Source organism: Branchiostoma floridae, chromosome 4 (genome assembly GCF_000003815.2).
Source record: "Branchiostoma floridae strain S238N-H82 chromosome 4, Bfl_VNyyK, whole genome shotgun sequence".
NCBI lineage: Eukaryota > Metazoa > Chordata > Leptocardii > Amphioxiformes > Branchiostomatidae > Branchiostoma > Branchiostoma floridae.
In genome coordinates, this window is record NC_049982.1 from 19,238,742 (window position 1) to 19,260,149 (window position 21,408).

The 21,408-nt window shown below is 42.0% G+C and overlaps 1 protein-coding gene across 4 annotated transcripts; it reads left to right on the forward strand.

Annotated features, from left to right (window-relative positions):
• Positions 1–8,853: 8,853 nt before the first annotated feature.
• LOC118413520 (peptidase inhibitor 16-like) lies at positions 8,854–21,399 on the forward strand. Of its 4 annotated transcripts, none has more exons than XM_035817009.1 (9): positions 8,854–8,985; positions 10,370–10,559; positions 12,613–12,740; positions 13,487–13,592; positions 13,954–14,063; positions 14,212–14,303; positions 14,623–14,676; positions 14,806–14,841; positions 20,985–21,399. In XM_035817009.1, the coding sequence occupies exons 2-9, from the start codon at positions 10,407–10,409 to the stop codon at positions 21,062–21,064; spliced, it is 759 nt and encodes a 252-aa protein (XP_035672902.1). In that variant the 5' UTR covers positions 8,854–8,985; positions 10,370–10,406; the 3' UTR covers positions 21,065–21,399. The 4 variants fall into 4 exon arrangements, with proteins under 4 accessions (XP_035672902.1, XP_035672905.1, XP_035672903.1 ...); XM_035817012.1 differs by lacking the exon at positions 8,854–8,985 and adding an exon at positions 9,776–9,793; XM_035817010.1 differs by lacking the exon at positions 8,854–8,985 and adding an exon at positions 9,780–9,891.
• Positions 21,400–21,408: the final 9 nt, after the last annotated feature.

Below are 21,408 nucleotides of genomic sequence, written 5' to 3' on the forward strand. Positions count from 1 at the left end.
ATATTAGAATTGCGGTACAGCTTAGCATCCAGCATCTTTAAGCTCTGCTATGATTTCTTTGATGACAAATTAAACATTTTGTATTAACGTTAGTCAAAGTTTATCAAATGAATAAATGAATTGCAACCAATCAACTTACTAGCGTTTGATGGACAAAATGGCTGCTGGTGTTCAGAAATGAAGGAACAAAATGATAGAACAACGACGAACTATATATAACATTCTGGCACTTGGAACCATATGAAAACAAAATTGACTGTACAAGGTACAATTGACGAGGACCGCTTTCGTCATCAAGTGTCCACCATTCAGCTTGAACGGTCATATTATTGAGTATATTGTAACCATGGTAATTGATACCATGATTGTAACCTGTAGCTGAATATCGCTTATCATCTCAACTCTCTCCCGATTATTCTCGATGCCAGTCACATACAATTATACTCAATGCCATATTACACATGAAATGTCAATGTCTGAATAAAAAACACCCTAGGTGAGATACAATCATGATAAAGCAATTAATGTTTTTAAGAAGGAAACATGCTGTTTTTCAAAGATCAAAATCCACAATCACTAAGCATGCCTTTGTCATCCATTGAATCAAATCAAATTTAGAAAGGGTGATCAATGCTAGTTTCAATAAGGTGTGGTATAGACTATATAGAGAGGCTATCATATTTAGTGCTTGACACTTTTACACGATCCACATTGGTGGTTATATGGTGTTACTGTAGTACTTAAGCAAATTGATAGTGATCTAGGTGCGTGCTGCATTACTTATCAAGGGACACAATGTAAATGTTGAAATGACATATGTTTATATTATTAGAGTTATGAAAAAAGAAATATGATTCATCATCAGAATAATTGGTACATATTTTGCCACATGTGTATTAGGACAAATCATTGTGATACGGAGGAGAAAAATGTGTTCCCATTTCACGGCCTTGAAAATACATATTTTTCGGGCCATCATTTTACTGTGTATTTTGTGTTGTGTCTGAAAAGAGACGTTTCCATACTGAAGCAGATGAGAATCGAAAACATCTGGAAGATCACATCAGTTTATGACAGTACTCACTAACTAATGTATCATTTTCAATACAATAGAAATAAATGAGGTGATGGGAATGTATTTGTCAATGTGTATTTTCTGTATCTTGTTACTCAGAACATGATGCCATTTGGGAGTAGAGCTCAATTTATTTAGGGTGGTAACGTTACAGTTAACGTTATGACTGCTCCGGTTAGGAACTGGCAGTAGATTGTGATTAATGACTCGCCGGGGTCATGACTGAGATGGATACGTCTTACATACCTAGTATTTCGTCTTCAAGTTTTTTTATCTTTTCGCGGAACGAGTTCCAAGTTTTTTCTTGGCGGCCACGGCAACCTGAACACTGCATGAATGAATGAATGAATGAATGAATGAATTTTATTAACGTGTCATGCGTTTGAACGCCCAGCCCACGTGGGCTTATAAGACACACATAATATAAATCATAATTGAACATATGGATATTATAACAAGAAGAGCGTCAAGAACATAATCGGTTGCTATTAAACAAATCGGATAACAGACCAGATATCAAATCATAATCACATAAATCAAAACCACCAAACAAAGGTTTCATAAATCTAAACAGAGCTGAGTTTATACAGAACATAAGGAAAAACATAGTAGTAGACTGAAATAAAATCGGTAACCAGTATATAAATTGAATAACAGACCAGGTATCAAATCATAATATATAGGCATAAATAAGGCATAGATCAGGACATCAAACAAGGGTTTCGCAGAGCTAAACAGAGCAGAGTTTATACAGAAAATAAGGAAAATGTAATAGTACACTAATAGTTGTACATAAGTGGACAGGTTGTGTATTCATGTGTATAATTGTCTTTTCCTTTTGTTCCAAGCTTTGCGTATAAAGTTAGAAATTTCGGAGACCCCCTCTTCAAACAACCATTTCATTCTGAATTCATCCCTTTCCCATATGACCTTTGGACATTTGTCAAACATTTTACAAAAGATACTTTCTCGTAAGTCGTCGTAAAAAGGGCAGTAGAAGAGAAAATGTGTCTCGCTTTCTACCTCACCCAGGCTACACATTGTGCAAATTCTATTTTCTTCAGGTATTGCTTGATACCGCCCGGTTTCAATATACAGTGGTAATATCCCTGCTCGAAACTGCGCACAAAGGGATCTTTTGCTTTTAGACAGGTTCATTGTAACATAATGTTCAGTACAGTAAGCATCCTTAAATAATCTATAGGTTCTAAGTTTTGGTTTTAGCCATATGTCAGAGGCCCAATCTTCTTGGTACAAATCAAACAATTTCTCTTTTATTTGCTTTGTATTAGCCCTTAGATTGTTTAGGAAAATGTGTTCCTGTTCAACACTAACAAATATTCTCTGTACATCCTTGCTCCAAGGGCCATGGCTTTGCAAATCCCACATAAAGACTTTTTTGGTAAGTCTGTCATTAGGCATATTGATAAGTCTATTCCACAAGGAGATTACTGCTCCTTTCCCTCTTATTTCGCATGGCATCCAACCCATGTCTCCTGTTATGGCAAGGATGGGTGCAAATTTGTGTACACCTAGGAAACACCGTATTGCCCTATTCTGGACCACAGAACACTTATCGTATTTCTTACATCCCCAGACACCTGCGGCATAGTCAAGAATAGGGCAAACACACGACTCGTAGAGTTGTGTATATGCGTGGTAACCAAGTTCTCTCAGAGCTTTAACTTTACCGAGAATGCCCCCTAGGGCTCTTCCCGCAGAGTCAGCGAGAACACTCGCAGCTGAGGTAAAGGACATGTGCTCGTCTAAGTGGAGGCCTAAATACTTGTATGAACTCACAAGATCAATCTTTGTCTCTCCAAAATAGAATTCGTAAGAAGTCCTTCTTGCTCCCTTTTTCCTAAAGTGCATGATTTGTGTTTTTCCTTGGTTTATCATCAGTCTCCACTTAGAGCACCATTCAGCAACAATGTTTAACATTTCTTGCAATTCATTTTCATTTTCTGCTAAAATAATGATGTCATCTGCATACAACAACAAGCTTAAAGTCATATCACCAAGTCTGACACCCAGCCCCGATTCTTTAACTTTTTGAGCAAGATCATTGACATACATAGCAAATAAGGTTGGTGACAGAACATCCCCTTGTTTAACTCCATAGGGGGTGGGAAACCATTTAGTCTGGTACTCATTCACTTCTACACATGCTACTGGGTTCTTATAGAGAGTCATTATAGCTTTATAAAATTTCCCATCAATACCGTTCTGTATTAGTCTATAGGCTAAAAGGTCTCTGTTTATCCAGTCAAAAGCCTTCTGGAAATCAATGAAACAGGCAAAGGTAGCCTTCCCCTGCTCCATCCGGGCCCTGCTCACCGTACATACTGTGAATATATGATCTATACACGCTCTGGCCCTACGGAACCCGTTCTGTTCGTCCACACGTAGGTTTGAGCTCTCTAAGTACTGGGTAAGCCTATTGTTCAGCACACACGAGTAAAGTTTATATACCGTACTCATTAGGCTTATACCACGGTAGTTTAACGGGACTGTTGGATCTTTTTTTGAAGACTTGGGGATTGGCTTTATAATGGACTTGTACCACACAGAAGGGATGAGGCCACTTTCAAAACAGGTTTGTACAAGTATATGCAAAGTATTAAGCATATCTGGCGCTTTTAGCATCTCGTTAGAGATTTCATCTGCTCCTATTGCTTTTCCTGTTTTAGCATTCTCCACAGCTGCTTTAATCTCATCAAGAGTGATTGGTGCATTCAGGAACTCATTAGGGTTATAAGAAATCTCATTCATTTCGTTTTCTAGACGAAGCTTAAGAGCACAAATCTCTTGCAGAAATTCATCATCAAATTTACCCACACCATCATTGCCAGCAAATAAATTGCTGAAATCCTTTTCCCATTTTTCCAGGACTTTATCTACTTCTTCCATCAGATTTCCAGTTTCGTCCGAGACTTTCATGGGGATTTTAGCGCTTCTCTTTGGTCCCAGCTTGTTTACTTCGTTCCAGAATCTTTGAGGATTATTAGTTTTCAGAACCTCAAGCTCCATTGCCTGTCCTCTTTGGTACTTTCGTTTATAAACACGGAGTTTCTTATCAAATGCATATTGCTTGCACTTAAAGACATCCCTAAGAGCGGCCTTACATCTTCTGTTTCCCTTGCATCTAACGTATTCACGTTCTGCATCCCTCATTTGGACCCAGAGCTCGTCGAGCTCTGCATTCCAGAAAGGTTTTCCCGGGCTATGTAACCTCCTAGACCGAGGTGTATTTGCATTTGTACCAGTCTGATTAGCATCACAATCACTGTAAATAACCTCACAAAGTGAGTTGTACCACACGTCAATACTCTGCTGAGTCTTCTGCACCACTTGTAAACTGTCTATGAGACCTAACAACGCTCTACGACTTATCTCTGAACTCAGAAAGTTCTCCGTCACGATTCTGCGTTTACGAAGTGACTTTACTAATTGTGGAGAAACGTTATCCACAGACTGGCTTTCTACATAAAAAGTTACAAGCAACACAGAATGATCAGGTAGTCTACAACGATCACCTATTAGCTCCATACAGGAAGTGCCACATTTTTCTACCAGGTGAGTTGGACTCAACACATTGAACTCAGAGAAATTATCAAGACAATCATGGGGCGATATAACGTAATCTACAACTGCCTTTCCTTTTGGCGAGACAGAGGTGAAATTGTTGTTTGTTGGGGAAAATCTTCCATTCAACATACACATCTTAGAGTCCTTCAAGAATTCGATTAAGCTAGCGCCATGATTGTTTACACTAGTGTCAAGTATCTCACGTGGCGGAATTCCATCCACATCGATAATACAGTCATCAAGCTCACCTGTTCTACTGTTCAAATCCCCACATATGATAATATTATCGACATCTTCTAGTGCATACATCTGACACAACAGGTGACTCAGAAATTTGTTAGCATCTCGTCCCCATGGAGACTGCTCAGGGGACAAGTAGCAGGAAAACACAACAAAGGTGTATTCGGAAAGGCGATGTTCAAAGTGCAGACCCAATATTCCGTCTACTTCCTTATCTAGAACAGCAATTTTGTAATGGTCTAACAGTTCACTCTTTACAAATATACCAACACCGCCAGAGCCCTTGGGGGCCCTGTGGTGGACTACTCTGTTTTGACCATACCAAGTGTAACCGTTCAGTTCAATTACATCGTTGCCTTTTAGATGTGTTTCATTCACTGATATAATATCTGGAGACAAATAGTGCAACACAGTTTCTCTTAACTTACAGTTCAGAGGTGTCCATCCATTGACATTCCAATGTACAAGGCGGATCTGATCCCGTGTTGGCTGGGCATCGTGCTCTCACCGCTGTGAAGACGTACTGTTGTCGGTGGGAGTATCACGGGGCTCGCGCTTCTTTAACCGCCCGCTTCCGGTGATGAAGTAGTCGTTGCCGCCAGGAATCTCTCGGAGGAGTGTTTTGAAGTTCAGTTCTATAAGACGGTCGGTGTGGGATTTAGCAGATCGTAGGTACACCTTCTCATATGCGTTATGGTTCTTCAACTTCTGCTTCTCCCTGAGCACCGCGACTTTCTCCCGGACGGATCGGAACTGCACCTTCACCACACCGGGGCCTCGTCCTCTCGGCTTCGTTCTCTCCACCGCTACCACGTCCACGTCACATTGCAGTCCGTCGGCAAGCAGCTTCTCCACCTTTTCCTGGATGTCCTCTTCCTCCTCGTACGGTAGGCCCGACACGATGACAGACTCATCGGGGTCGAAGTTGCCAGGCTTAGGACTCGGACCTCCGAGCTTCGCCTCCACGGCTTCCACACGACTTCTCAGCCGACCAATCTCCATGTCGAAGTCATCCCGGATTTCCTTGGTTTTCTTCTCAAGCTCAGCTTTCAGGGATTCTCCGGTTTCAGTCATCAACTTTTCTAGGGATGAGCGGAGGCTGTCAACTTTGCTGTTGAGCTGCTTTTCAAAGGTGGACTGCATGCTATCCAACTTCTTGTTGAGTGCCCTTAGCTCACCCATAATGGCGACCGAGTCGCCCTCCCTCATTGCGACAACGCTATCAGTTTCAGCGCCCTTTTTCCTACTCTCCCGGGTCCTGACACCTTCCGACTTCTCCATTGGTACGTTAGTTGTACAATAACTTCTCTGTAAACGTCGTGAAGGTTTAGGCCCGTTTTTTGACAACTTTTTACAGCACACGCAGGAGCTTCAGACCCAGCGACGCCATCTTCCATGTATATCCATTTCCTGTTCTTGCGAACAGGAAAGTGACATTGAGTTTTGATACAGCTTTCAATATAAGCGCGTCTTTCTCGTCAGACGAAAAGACATTTAAGCTGATGTCATTATCAGTGGGATACGCACTGAGAAACGCCGATCACTTCCCAGGTGCCCTGTACCCCGATACAAGCAACATTGAAGAACTAGTAGAGTTCCGCGAACACATCCCCTCGACAAATAGTCATGCCTTTACTCATGTATTACTGAAGCCGAGAGAGAGACTAAAGAGTACCTACCCCAATAGCAAACGACTGTATGAATGTGCGTTCCCCAGAACGCTACCAAAAACATAAACTTCTTGGCAAAGGTGATAATGAAATTATGTACACTGTTGTGATACTTTCCAGCGCAACTTTCATAGTGCTTTGTCAAAAATCATATATGCTGTTGACCTACATGTAGAGACACAACAGCATGCCATAACCGAAAAATAACCTCCTGGGCGAATAATCGTTTGCGTGGCACAAGATTGCTTGATATAGACATTCGGTATTAACATTACTAGCTGAAATTGATAACCTTCTTTTGGTGATGTTTTAGGCAGTCCATCAAATACCACAACCAACCAGGGTATTGGTAAGTGTTTGAGGCAGAAGTCTGTGTTGCGGGGAGGGGGTATTTACAGCTAACATGTGCTCTTGGAGAAAGTCAACAAAGGGAAACAAATTTGAGGAAGTGAACAAAGCAAAGGCAAATCTGGCAAAAAAATACTAGTGACACAAATATCATGTCATGCCAGTGCACATAAGTAGAAGAATATACCTTTTTGCAATTTTGTTCAATCGGGAAGTCTACATCTATCTTGTCATATTGCGATCGTAAAGCAAGCAGCTTCTCGAAATCAGTACGTGTGTAACTGTAGCAGTATCCAAAGCATCCAAATGTATTCAGCTCCATATAGATTTATATGGAAGTTTTATATTTCACCTTATATTCTGGAAAATGTAATATTAGATTTATCCATTTATAAATTCATCCATCACTATCGAGTACTAGTAATTTGGTTAAGATTGTGACTATGAATCATATACCCGTGCTCAATCCCTCTTACTTTTTTTCATTGGCCGGCTTTTTCCTGATGTTAACGTTTTTCAAAAAGATGTATTCCATGCTAGTTAGTTCAACAGTGTTCACCTGCTGTCTTACAGATAATGGCGCTGTCCGCCACTGAAGCTTGCTGCCGCTAGGGGGCGTGGCTGTGACGCTTCTCATACTCAACATGCCATAAATATAAAGAAAGACGTACATTCCATTTTATATGTGACAACACAATGCACACAGAAGATCTCCAAATACTTACTGCGAAGACCTCCGCTGTACTTTCTGTGGGCGTACTTGACTGTGATGATTACCGGAAACCCTTATGCACAAATGATAGAGTTATGATTCATCCACTTTGTGACTTGATATATACACGAAGCTTTCCAACAGAGTTATTTTTTCTAAAGAAATTGCCCAACTGGCATATCACTATAATGATCCAATAACTGGATACGACTGAGTAGTTTGTTTTCTAAAGCAGTTGAGCGTTAGCAGAAACTCCTCTCGTGCGATTTCCGAAATTACGACAGATGTTTTGAAAACTAACACAACTGGGACAAAGCCAAACCCTGGTAGTATTATTGGAAGCTTTACTTCAGGATTTTCGAGCCAAGCTTTCCCACATTACTTGCCAATCAGTGAGCTACCATGTCATCCCTTTCCCTGTAACCAGGTACTACAAATAAAGGGGTATTAAGGTACCGCCTAAAGGCTGCTTAAGGTAAAGAATGCCCATATGGAAATAACGTCGTGCATGCTCCAGCTTTAGGACTCAAAATTAGGATAAACAGATCTTCCAGAAGCAAAGAGTGTGTTGATAGCTAGGTAATTATCATAAGACAGGCTCAAAAGCACATAAATAAACGACGCTGTCGAAACTCCTCAAAAGGTTTAACCCCGTTACCTACTACAGAATGATGGTTGTGATGATACTATAATATTGTCAAACGCATTTCTGAAGTCTAGAAAAGTTTAGAACAATTCTACTCGAAGTAGCAGTTGTTGCTGTTACTGTTGTAGAAATACATGGCGTTGCTATTGTTGTTGTTGTTGCACACACACACGCACACACACACACACACACATATGTGTGTGTGTGTGTGTGTGTGTGTGTGTGTGTGTGCGTGTGTTTCATCCAAAGCATACAATTGCTCCTTTTGAAGCTGCTTTGTATGATTTTAAAGCATAGTTGAAAACTTTGAAAACGGCCGAAATTGATGCACGCATGGATTTCATCCATGTAATCAAATTAACATGGCCTAACGTAGAATTCAAACTATTAACAGTTGAGAAGTACGTCTAGGTCTCTCAATATCACGAACAAATGCAAAATGGGCGTTTAATCAGAACGGTTAGTATTTTTTAAACTTGACATGTCTACATAAAGAACTACTGAAACTTCCCCCAGAATTCACCAGGGTACCGTGACCACGCCTTCACCATTGTCCAGACCATGTCAGGTGGGTAGTGTATGTTTTGATGCCAAAACACTGTGTACATTTCAGTCTTCTCGGATAACACAGAGTAGGCATCAGTGCAAATAAACTACCAGCGCGGTTCGCTCTGACAGAAGGAGAGGCAAGAAAACGTCTTGACAAGTAAGTACATAACCTGTATCATGTGACATTGCGATGTTGCGTCTCCGTGTCTGCATGGTTTAATACTGAAACGTGTCGACATGGCAAAAGCTGTCACTTATGCTGAATGACAGAGCAACTGCAGCATATAAGAACATTCTCGGTGCAGTCGTGCATATGTTTGTACACATTTCAGCCACCTTGTGGCGAAAAAGTTGTCTCTTGTTGAACGTCGGTAGTGTCACAGCTGAAAGTCAGTTGTATCCGTACGGTAAAAGTCGTAGGACGTGCGTGACTGCGCCTTAATTATAAAGTTATATTGGTAACTTGATACAACTTGAATATAACAGAGTCTGTAAAGTGACAGAAGGGCAATCGTTATTTCTTTTCGAAACTGTCAGCTTACTGTTTATTGGTGTGAACTTGTAAGAATGTTGCCCACCAGAATGTCACTGAAATAGCCCGAAGGAAGTCACGAGTCACTAGTAGTACATAGGTACATACGCTTGCTGAACACGACACAAATTTACGAGTAAATACAAGACAACATATCAGCACCGTCCATTTGCAGACAACAACACCAGACCAGTACGCAAAACACGGCGAAAAGACCTGCTCGGAACTAATCACGGAGTAATTAAGTGATTTGTGTCACTTTGTATTCCATCTTCCATTGAGGCCAATCCCTTTTAAACATGGTGTCTGATTATGAATAGGGAAATAATTATACCCTTTTAACCCTTCATTGTTTTGGCGTTACTAATGGCAACGTCATACTTATAGGGTTTATCTAGTCGATGACAAATGGTCCGATAGAAAGGTTTGACCTGTATGTAATCAAGTATAACATACTGGTAACGTCCGTGGTCACAGTATGTGTTAGTTGGGATGTCATCGTTTCGCCCTATTTAGAAGAGTGTTCGACAGGTGGCTCTTTCATATCAATAGGCACAGGTCCTCTGATCAGTGTTAGACGACTCGGTCTTCGGTTTAGAAGTAATCACGACAGTATTGGCAGCCTACCAGGTCTAGACAGTGTCGCAGGCAAGATTTTGTATGAAAAAGATTATAGAAATACATTTATAAGGAGAAACAGGTGAATGTGAAATCTAGGAGAGAAAGCTAGGTCAGTTAGCGTGCGTCTTGGCGAAACATGCCGACATGGAGGCTTAAGTTTCCAGACAAGCACTGTGAGAATATGTAAGCGTCTTCGCTAATGCCTGCAATGTTGTGACAGGATTCAGCAGTTCCTGACATTTCCGGACGGAAAAGTCGGCCCACAGAGCCTGTCAGGGAGTGGGTGGCTGCCGCAGATGGCCCACCTTAGCACCGCCCACATTTTTGACGATGTTTTATAAACACGGTGACGACTAAACTTTAACATAACATATTTCTCTCCTTACAGAGGAACAGAACAGACGAAGCCAACGGCCTAAGAAAACATGCAGGTCTTGAGTGTAGCCGCCCTTCTGCTGTTTCTGAAAGGGTGTCTTGGCGCCACAGACATGTCCCAAGAACAGATCAACACGATCTTACAGGCCCACAACAACTACAGGAAAGCCGTCAACCCCACAGCTACCAACATGGAGTATATGGTGAGGGCTTTCTCCTCTGTCATCGTTATTTGCTCAGCGGTGTGCCTTTCGTCCATCCTAAACTGTTGTCTAGTGAAGCACCTTGACGTTAACATGTTAGATACAGTCGAACAATGGGTGATTGAAACTTTCTTGCGATATTTTGTTCAATATAACTAGATCGTGAGAATATGGCCATTATGGGATGGGTTGAACTCATTACATATAGAGAGACAGAGCTAAAAGAATAGCTCATATGAGTACAAAGTATGAGTACAAAGTATTTTATACAGGTATGTAACATGCATTGGCATAATACCGGTCATAAGCCTTATACCGGTCGATTAAAAATAGTGGAACTTAAAGAGATCTACACATGCAACAATAGTTATTTCTGAGGTATGCACACTTCAGACATCTAGGTGTCCAATACATAATTTACAAAGCATCGATAACAATGCATTCGAAGACAACAAGGCCAAAAGTTTTCAGGTCATTTTCGGGGCAGGTGAGCTCGTCGTGGGACAAACACACTGTCACGTTCATCGCCAGATTTGTAGATAATAATCACATGTGCTCACGGCACAAGACGAGCATGATTCAACAGCAATCTTGAATTTCTTTTGGTGACCTACAACTCGTGTAAAAGTGTGAGGAACCGTTGCATTATCGCCCGGATTTACGGCTGAATGGGGCAAATTGAACGTACGCCGCCATTTTCCCGCCATTTTTAATGCTACGGCCAGCAGTAAAGTTTTACGTCATAGCGGTTGTGACGGACCAAAATTAAATGAAAATTCTTGTCAGTATACGCCCATTTTCTCATGACTTTTTGTATGCTCATGCAGATTTTTGTTTTGTGCAACTACTAACAGGAAAGAAAGGAACAACAGAGGATGTATAAAGGTATATAGCGGCAGTTAATTGTGCCGTGTTTCATCCGGCCGGTATAGTGCACCCCCTTCCAACCACGCGCCCGTTCTCCGTGCAATTCCGCGGTGTGTTCCAATTACGATATTATGTTTTTAGCAGGACCAGAGAGACAAAATAATTTACACAGAAGAAGTGGCAAAGGTAAGCTGTAACAGCAACATGTAACTGGAGAAAATGATGCGTTGATCATTTGCCAAATTAGCATTGCTTGAGAAATTGCAGTAAACCGACCGGTATTATGCCAATGGATGCTATGCATAAATCATACCTATACATCCATATCAGACATTTTTAAGTCAATCAAGCTTGAAGAAAAAAAAGTAAATTGCGTTTGGGTGGAGCTATCTTGACGAAGTGGCCTAACCACAGTTCTCCTAACCACCCATTTATGTCGCTGTAACACCCCCACCATAACAACTTATAGCATAAGGATATAACACATCTAGGCACATGGTGTACAGATAGTACGAGGTCATGTCCAAATAATGATAATTGGTATTCAGCCTCCCTGACTTTAGCACTAAAGTTCTTACCGTGCCTTTAAGGCACATCGTGTTGTAATTTCATTTATCATATATATATATATATATATATATATATATGATTTATCACATATATATATATATATATATATATATATATATATATATATATATATATATATATATATATATATATATATACATATATGGCAAATGAAAAAAATGCAACTGAATGATGTTTAATTCCTCTCTCCATTACCAAGACCTATCCACCAGTGATGTAACTAGTGTATTAGCTTTGTAGACCACACATAATGAGCCAGCTTGAAGTGTTCCGATAATAAAAAGAAGTGTTGTTGCAAAACAGGAAGAACTTGTTTCCTAAACTGACCAGTGAAGAGTGTTTTCTGGAAATATCACCCACCACATGTTTCCGGAAGATAACATCTCGCAGGGGACAGAAGATTGGCACGGTTATGATTGGTTGGCTCAAGATGAGTTTATCACATCCACCGCAATTTTCGTGTGACACTGGTCAAGTAGGATGCCATGTTAACAAGAATTTAACGACTTGATAAGTGTTATAACTATGACTGTGATAATCATTATAGTTATAAGAATAATAATGATGACGACTGTGTGTCATGTGTCCCCATCAGGAGTGGGACGATAGCCTGGCGACCATAGCTCAGGACTGGGCTGACGGCTGTGACTTCGCACACAACTCCAACCGTGGGGACAATTATGCCGGGTCTGTGGGGGAGAACATCTACGCCGGCACTGGAAGGTCTGGAACCTTAAGCTTTACAAGTTACTGAATGCAGCTTGATCCTGTATATACTTTTATAGAATGACGAGATTGTTACGCGGGTGTCTCAAAGGACTGGGCCAAATTACGCCATGCTTTCCGGGCGCAAACCGACGAGCAGTCAAGTGAGACACCAGCTATAGAGATTTCATGATGCACGACTAAAACTCCACATTAAGGGTGACCAATTTATTTCCCACTCTATGACAAGTGTTTGTATCACGTCAACCATAGTACCATCTTCGTGCAAAAATCTTAATGAATAAGAATTATGTAACACACAAGATCTATTATGTACATGTATTTGCAAATAGGTCGTGTGGTTGCATTGACTGTAGTTGTAGAAGTGAAACTAGTTAGGTAACGTTAGTTTCTAGAAATGACTGTGGTACCCCGTGGTAGCCTTGAGTGTACACCGGTACAGGTTTCCAACTTGGTAAATGAGTCTACCACACAAGTGTCACTTTGTGCACTTCTTAAATACAGGAATAGAAGACCTGTTGGCTCATAATGATACAATATTTTGTCACTACAATTGCTGTTACAACGTCTATGGTGTTTATTTGGATAATTTAGTTATCTTTTTTGCCCATTCTGTTTTTTTACTCTCGTATAAAATATCGAGGCTGCAGAGGCTGTCGTCTATAAACTTTGCTTTTGCCTTATGCACTCTTTATGCTGAACGATATGCACATGTTTTAGATCTATCAGACTTAAACCCACAGCTACACTGCTGGCAGTGAAACCGAGAACTGGCACAGTGAGGTGTCTGACTACACGTACAGCAGCAACTCCTGCAGGTCTGGCGCTGTGTGCGGACATTATACACAGGTAAGGCCATACTTCATTCAGCAAAAATATTATTGAAGACTGGGCGATACCGTGTGTGTATGTGTGTGTGTGTGCGTGTGTGTGTGTGTGTGTGTGTGTGTGTGTGTGTGTGTGTGTGTGTGTGTGTGCGTGTGTGTGTGTCTTTGTGTGTGTGTGTGTGTGTGTGTGTGTATCTGTGTGTCTCTCTGTGTCTGTGTTGGCGTGAGTGTATGTGTGTGTGTGTGTGTGTGCGGGCGTATGTGTGTGTATGTATGCATGAGTGTGCGTATAGGTGCAATTTGCACTTATGCGTGTGCGCGCGCGTGGGCGTGTGTGAATTCTTCCTTGACACACTGTTGTTCATGAAGATGCCTCCCACCAGGTTGTTTGGGCCACCAGTAAGAAGCTTGGGTGCGGCGTGAAACTCTGCAGTACTCTCGGCACAGTCAACTGGAGTAACGCCAACCTGGTGGTGTGCAACTATGCTCCATCGTAAGTCGGTAGTACAATATCCATTTGCGCTTTCCAGATCCGCCTTTCGATGAGTGGAACTTTTCACACTTTCATAGCGGGCAATTGAGAAGTATCCTGTTATGTGATACGTTAAAGAACCTTGGCTTTTTTCCGTATTTGTCTATAGTGGAAACTTTGTCGGACAGAAGCCCTACATCAGCGGCACACCCTGTACCCAGTGCGCAAACGGCAACGACAACTGTTCCGACAAGCTGTGCGGTAAGGACTCAGTATAAAGATATAGATGGAAACTGGGCATGCATGATGTTTACTAATAGATAATGATGGATAAAGACCTAACAATCGACACAAACATGCACTGATGTGTACAGTATGTGACATTTCGATTCATAATCCTGTTATAAATCTTCCAGCATAGACTTTTATATGTCTACTTTGATGCCTGAAATGGCATGTTTTATCCTGCATTGTGATTCTTGTACAAATAGATTTGGCAGATCCAATTAATTAAAAAAAAAACTAAGCTAAAGGTTGAAGCAAACCCCTGATGATGAGTCTGTACCCTTGTTGTTCCCAGGTAACCCGTCTGTAACGTTAACAACTGATGCTCCCAATGGCAATGGCGCCGGAGGTGAGTACTGACTGCCTTCACTAACACTAATAGTAATAATCGTTTGCGTCGCACATGGTTGCCTGATATAGGCATGTGGTATCAACATTGCTAGCTGAAATTGATAATCTTCTTTTGGTGTTGTTTTAGGCGGTCCATCCAACACTACAACCAGCCAGGGTATAGGTAAGTGTTTAAGGTAGAAGTCTATAGGGTTGCGGGGAGGGGGTAGTTTGTGCTTTTTGCCTTTGGAGAAAACCAACAAAGGAAACAAATTTGAGGAAGCGAACAAAGCAAAGGAAAGAAATTTGTAAAAAAAATACTATGTGACATAAAATCAAATATACCTTGTTGTGACTTATATAGATCTAAATCTATCTTATTGCGATCTTTGTACTATTGAAAACGCGACCGTAAAGCAGGCAACTTCTAAATCAGTAACGTTACATATGTAAATGTAACAGTATTCAGCTCTATATAGATTTATATGGTGGATGTTTATATTTCTACATTGGAAAATATAATATTGAATTTATCCATTTGTAAATTTGCAAATGTGTAAACTCCTACGGCCACCAGCTACGGGACAGAGTAAGTGAGAGTGAGAAATTCAACCATCCCTATCGACTAATTTGGTTGTGACTATGAACAATATAACGTTACCCGTACACAGTCCATCTTACTTTTTTGCATTGCCGCGCCAGCGGCAATGCCTTATGCCCACTATTTACATGGTTGAATGGTTGGATGGATCAATGGTTCAAGCAATATTAACCCAGCCCTTCCAAAGCCCCTTCCAAAGGCCCTTTGTTATTTTGGGTATACAAACAGTTTTAGTAATACAGACAGAGACAAAACTGAAAACCATCATAATATAAGAAGAAACAACTCATGAATGGAAACAAAGAAAAAGGATGTGCCATTCCACTCGAGGCAGACTTGCACCCGCCCAACCTTCTGCCAAGAAACGACACATCAAAGCAAACTGGAAATTATAAAGAGGACTAGAGAGTAGAAGGGGAACACCATAGTGAAGGACTGACCACACACACTGAACATCTAACAGACAATCCACCAATAGCAAAGACAGACTGTAGCACCAAACAAAGACTACTACGACAAGGACTCTAAAAACGTAGAACCAAAACTCCCGTCCGCACACTTGCCCATCTAACAGATTGGCACCACTCAGCCAAGAAACTTTCAGAACCAAGTCGAACAAACTCCATCTTGAGTTTAAACCTAAGAGCCTCCTTGATTAGAGACACCAGCTCAATGTGAGATACGAAATTATTGTCAAAGAGAGCCTGACACCTGGACCACCAAATCTTAGACCGAGCGACGGCCAAAATGTAGGTGCAGACATCTCTCTTACACTTCTTCAGGGTAGACGACATAACACCATAGAGAGCGACCGCGCGAGAAACACGAAAACTAGAGACCACCCATCGCCTAATGAATCCTTCGACCCAAGTCCAGGTCAGGAGCACCTCGCCACAAGACCAGATGGCATGGGTAACGGTCTCCGTAGCTCTACAGTTTCTCCTCGGACAAAGAGGGGAAGGAGTTCTGTGCCAAATCGAACAAGTCAAGTAGTTGGTTTTGAGAGCCCCATGTGCGACCTTCCAGGAAAGCTCCTTTAGGTTATTCTCAAGGAGAGTGTTATGCACCGTTGAAAAAACAAGTGACCAATCAACACCCCGCTCTAAAAAACAAGCGGAAGGGGTATGAGAACGAGCTAAAATGGCAGCTTTGTACAAAGACTGCACGGTGCATATCTTGTCCCAAGTCTTCGAAGCAGAAGCATTAACAAATTCCAAGGTGAGCTTCCGCATCAAAGAATAGTGAGGTGGAGCCTCAGGAGAGTGGGGGGAACTGTTAGACCACGATGATGGTTCAAAACGACGGGCAAAAAAACCCAGCCAATATTTTGCCAACTGGACCCATGGAAGATCCGGCCGGTCAAGAATATTGGTAAACGGCCGACAATAAAAACAATTGGCCTTCACTCCAAAATCAATGAGATCCCATCCACCTTTGTCCAAAGGTAGCATAACTGTCTGTCTAGAGACCAGTTCTGCACGAGAACTCCAGAAAAACTTAAAGACGGCTCTCGTAATGTCCTTGACGACTGACTCGGGAGGAGAAAATACAGGAGCAATATACCACAAAGTAGATAAAGCAAGGTTATTAACGACGACAACCTTGCCAGCGAAGGATAAAGAGAAGCTGTCCCACCTTCGCAGAACCGCTTCAAACTTAGCTTGCCTCTCCCTCCAGTTGACTAAAGGCATATTAACACTTCCAAAAGTACCTCCCAATAAACGTATGGATACAGATGTCCATTTAAAATTCTTCGGACAATCGAGTCTTTTCCTCCAACTACCTAGCCAGAGACCCATACATTTGTCAAGATTTAAAAGAGACCCGGAACCTCTGTTATACATGTCAATAACAGCAAAGAGCCGGCGGATCGACTCATCGGTTGTAACAATAGCCGAGTTATCGTCCGCATACTGCGAGATCTTAACTTCACGGCCACCAGGCAACCTGAGGCCGTGAATCGCAGCGTCGGCCCTTACTGTAGCGGCAAATGGCTCCAAAGAAATTGCGTATAGCAGGGGTGACATAGGGCACCCCTGCCGAACACCTCTTGAGAGAGAAAAAGAAGATGATAGCGACCCATTGACGGAAACAGCACTGGTAATGTTGTGGTACAATATAGCAACCCATTTGCGAAAAACCGGGCCAAAACCCATCTTCGCAAGAGTCAAGTGAAGAAAATCAATATTCACTCTATCAAAGGCCTTGGCCTGATCCAGAGAAATGATCGCACAGTCAAAGTTATTCATATTAACATATGTAACGATATCTCTCATCAAAAGTAGGTTACATTGTATCGACCGGCCTGCAGCTGGTATACCGCATGTCTGGTCAGGACTGATGACCGAGGCGGCAACCATCTTAAGCCTATTGTTAAGAACCTTTGCAAGAATCTTATAATCGCAATTTAACAAAGAGACGGGGCGACGGTTCTTCGGGTCCAGAGGGTCCCCTTTTTTTGGAAGGAGAGTAATAACACCAAAACTCTGGCTCTGAGAGAGCTCGCCAGACGAAAAAACTTCCTCAAAAACTGAGAGGAGATCCCCGGCAATGACGTCCCAGAAAGCGACATAAAATTCCTTCGGGAGACCGTCACTGCCAGGGGACTTATTATTCTCCATACTGCGCAATGCAGCCCAAAGCTCATCCAATGAAAGAGGACCTTCTAATGAAGAGACTTCATCAGGATCCAAAGACCCTTCTAAATTGTTACAAAGGTTATTCGCCTCACACTTATCAATAGGCTCAGCACTAAAAAGGTCTTCATAAAATAGCTTAAAAACATCTAAAATCTCCTCGTCATCTTGGACAACACGTCCAGTAGAATCTCTGACCGAAGAAATGCGTCGCTGCCTACTTCGGGAAGAGGCCTGGCTTACAAAATACGAGGTACATTTTTCCCCCTCGACAAATTGCTTGACTCTGGACCGAACAAAAGCACCGCGAGCCTCCTCAGCGGACAACTCGGACAAGGAAGACTTAGTACATTCATACCTAAATGACACGTCGAATGAGTTTGGTCCCAGAGACTGAACAGCCTGAATGCTGCTCATGGGAGCCGAAACCTCGCTCAGCAAAGTAAACACTTGTTCATACGTTAACCGATCACGGTACACGGCAACTTTTATTGAAAGAGGACGCTTCATAATGCAGCTTTAACTAGAACCAAATAAAACTAAAAAGGAACCAAAATATGAGCAGACAGAGCTGCCAGAGACCCTGAAAAACACTACCTGTAAATCAGACAGCCTCCACGGACTCCACGGGCAGCAAGGGTTGAAAACGTAACGTAACTGAAGGCGTGTAACCAAACTGACACGCTTAAAGAACAACCAAGTACGAACCAATAAACTAGGCAGCCTCTCCGGGCGCTACTGGTTCTCAAACTAAATTGCTAAATTTGCCAAGGAGCAAGCCCAAGTGGAAATTTCCACTCAGACAAAATGGACACCACTGTCTGTCTCAACCCTTGAAATGCAAAACAGAGCAGCGTCCTACAATGGATGACCTCTGCCCCCTCTCAGCCCAGTCTATATAATGGGCGGGGGACAGCAGAAACTACAATGCTGCAGCTAGATTTTGCAGATGCGAAACAGGGCGAACGCCCCACAATGGATGGACCACCTCTGCCCCTCTCAGCCCAGTCAACGCAATGGGCGGGGGGCAGAAGTAAACCACAATGCTGCAACTAGATTCTGCAGTTTTAGATCAACTCATTAAAGCCCAGAGTTCAACCGACTTGCAAACCATTAGATCAACTCAATAAGTCCAGAGTTCAACCGACTTGCAAACCAATAGATCAACTCATCAAAGCCCAGAGTTCGACCGACTTTCGAACCACAAACTTACGGGCAAAAACACATTGTCACAATGACGTCCTTTTTGGTTTGGGTCAAAACAAAACTTGATAAAAATTTGACGTGACCAATTTTGCGGGACTGTCCGAAACGGAATAACATTCAAAACAGGTAAACTTGTACCCAGGCAGGGTGCATCAAACACTGGGGAGAACCAAGGGTTGCGAGCCCTCCTGCCACCAAGTTCACCAAATCAAATATAAACTGAAACTTAATAATATATAACTTGATGTCCCATGAACATGTACAGACAAAGACTTTTCCACTAGTCTTAATTATATACCCCCTACTGTTTGCATATCCAGAACAAAGTGGAGACCAGAACGAAACTCGCTGAGCTATCATAACACCACAATGCGAACCCTTCCCAGGCCGGAACAAACATACTGTAAACACTGAGATATACTCAACGATAATCTCTCATCCGTCAAGCTAATTCGCCCAAATGGATGACCACACTGATTAGCCAAAGTCAACCGGACAGATGTTTCGTTTTTGTTTCAAACCAATCAATATCGCCATTTCCAACCAGCAAATGAGCAAAACACAACGACTGATCCACAATCACATGAACTATTCAAGATGGTGACCTAATCCACCCAGAAGGAAATCCACATGACTGCCACTATCTCCTCCATACCAACAAACAGGTCGTCCCAAAGTTCAAGACAAGCAAGCACATCAAACTCGGCGAAGAGAGAGCAGCTCCAACTAGTCAAGAACATTAAATCCTTGATAGTAGATCCTTGGATCACCCAACGTCCTTGGATCGACTAGGTCAAGCCCAAGGCTTCACTTGGTAAGAAAACCCAAGACAAGCCAGAAGAAACTAATCAGCGGAAACAAAGCGATGTGATGTGATGGTCCATGGCGAATGGCCCCAGGACCAAACCTGGGCGAGCCCACAGGCTCCCCTGTAGGGAAAGCAAGATCTCCAAAAGAAACCAACAATCAAAACAATTCCAGAACAACATCACTGTGCGATCAACTACTCAACAACATATGACCTACGTTCCACAGACATTGTACACATCTTCACGCCTCGGAAAACCCTCATTGGCATGAATGACGCACAACAACATCCTCCCGTAAAGCCACAGGTGCAAGACCAGAGTCTTAGTCAAGAATGACCGAGAGATGATCACAGTAAGCACAAGCCTTTGCGCAGAGCTGACACCTTTTCCCAAAAAAGGCTGCCATACCAAAACAAGCATGGAATGACACTTGTCACAATGACGTCCCACGCCAACGCGATCAACGTGCCATCTCTGCCGAGTTTCATGGCTTAGTTAGACAATGGTACATTCCAGGCGAGTATTAAAACTCTCTTCTAGACGCATGTTACTGTATGTGGTCCAGCGTAATAAATCTACGCTTTAACTCACCATGTTTAGATAAAGATATATCACAAATTGCATCAGAAGGAACTTATTTTGTAATGAAAAATAATGCATATTCATTGTGGGTCAAAAAGTTTTACACAACCTGTTTAATGTGCCAATAATTCATGTGACATAAATTATGATAATGAGGTAAATTTCCAATATCCACTTTTGCTGCATTTCCTACTGAAGTCGCTAGGTGTCGCTCTCAGCAGTTCAGTCATAAAATACGCGGCAATGCACAGCTTTTCTTAAAAGATTTCTTGTTTCATTGGTCGGCTGTTGTTGTGTGTCGGTTCGAATAAAGTTCCTAAACGGGGAACATGCGGCTCCAGCGTCTTTTCTGAAGATATGGCGTAAGTGTGAACGGTTGGCTGAGGTCTCCTTCTCCACATATATCGGCTGTTTTCTTAAGTTACAATTTGTCATGAAATATAAGTGTATTCAAAGCTAGTTACTTCAACAGTGTTGACCTGCTGTTTTACAGATAATGGCGCTGTCCGCCACTGGAGCTTGCTGCCGCTAGGGGGCGTGGCTGTGACGCTTCTCATACTCAACATGCCATAAATATAAAGGAAGACGTATATTCCATTTTATGTGTGACCACACATTGCACAAAGAAGAGAGTCACATATCCCCATTATCTCATAGCATGGAGATCTCTTTCATTATTAAACCGTAGCGTATAGATTGTTAAATTGTAACACGACAACGGTCTATAGCTAGTAGCAAAGTTAGGCAAGCCATAAAGTGGGAACAATAGGAATTATATGAGATAATGAACGATATAATAGCGCGTGAGGTCATTTGATAAGCTACTTCTTCACATGACGTCGTTGCTGTTTACAGAAGCTAAAGGTAGAAATACTGTATGTTAAGTTTGGAAATAAAGACATTTGACTCAAAATTGA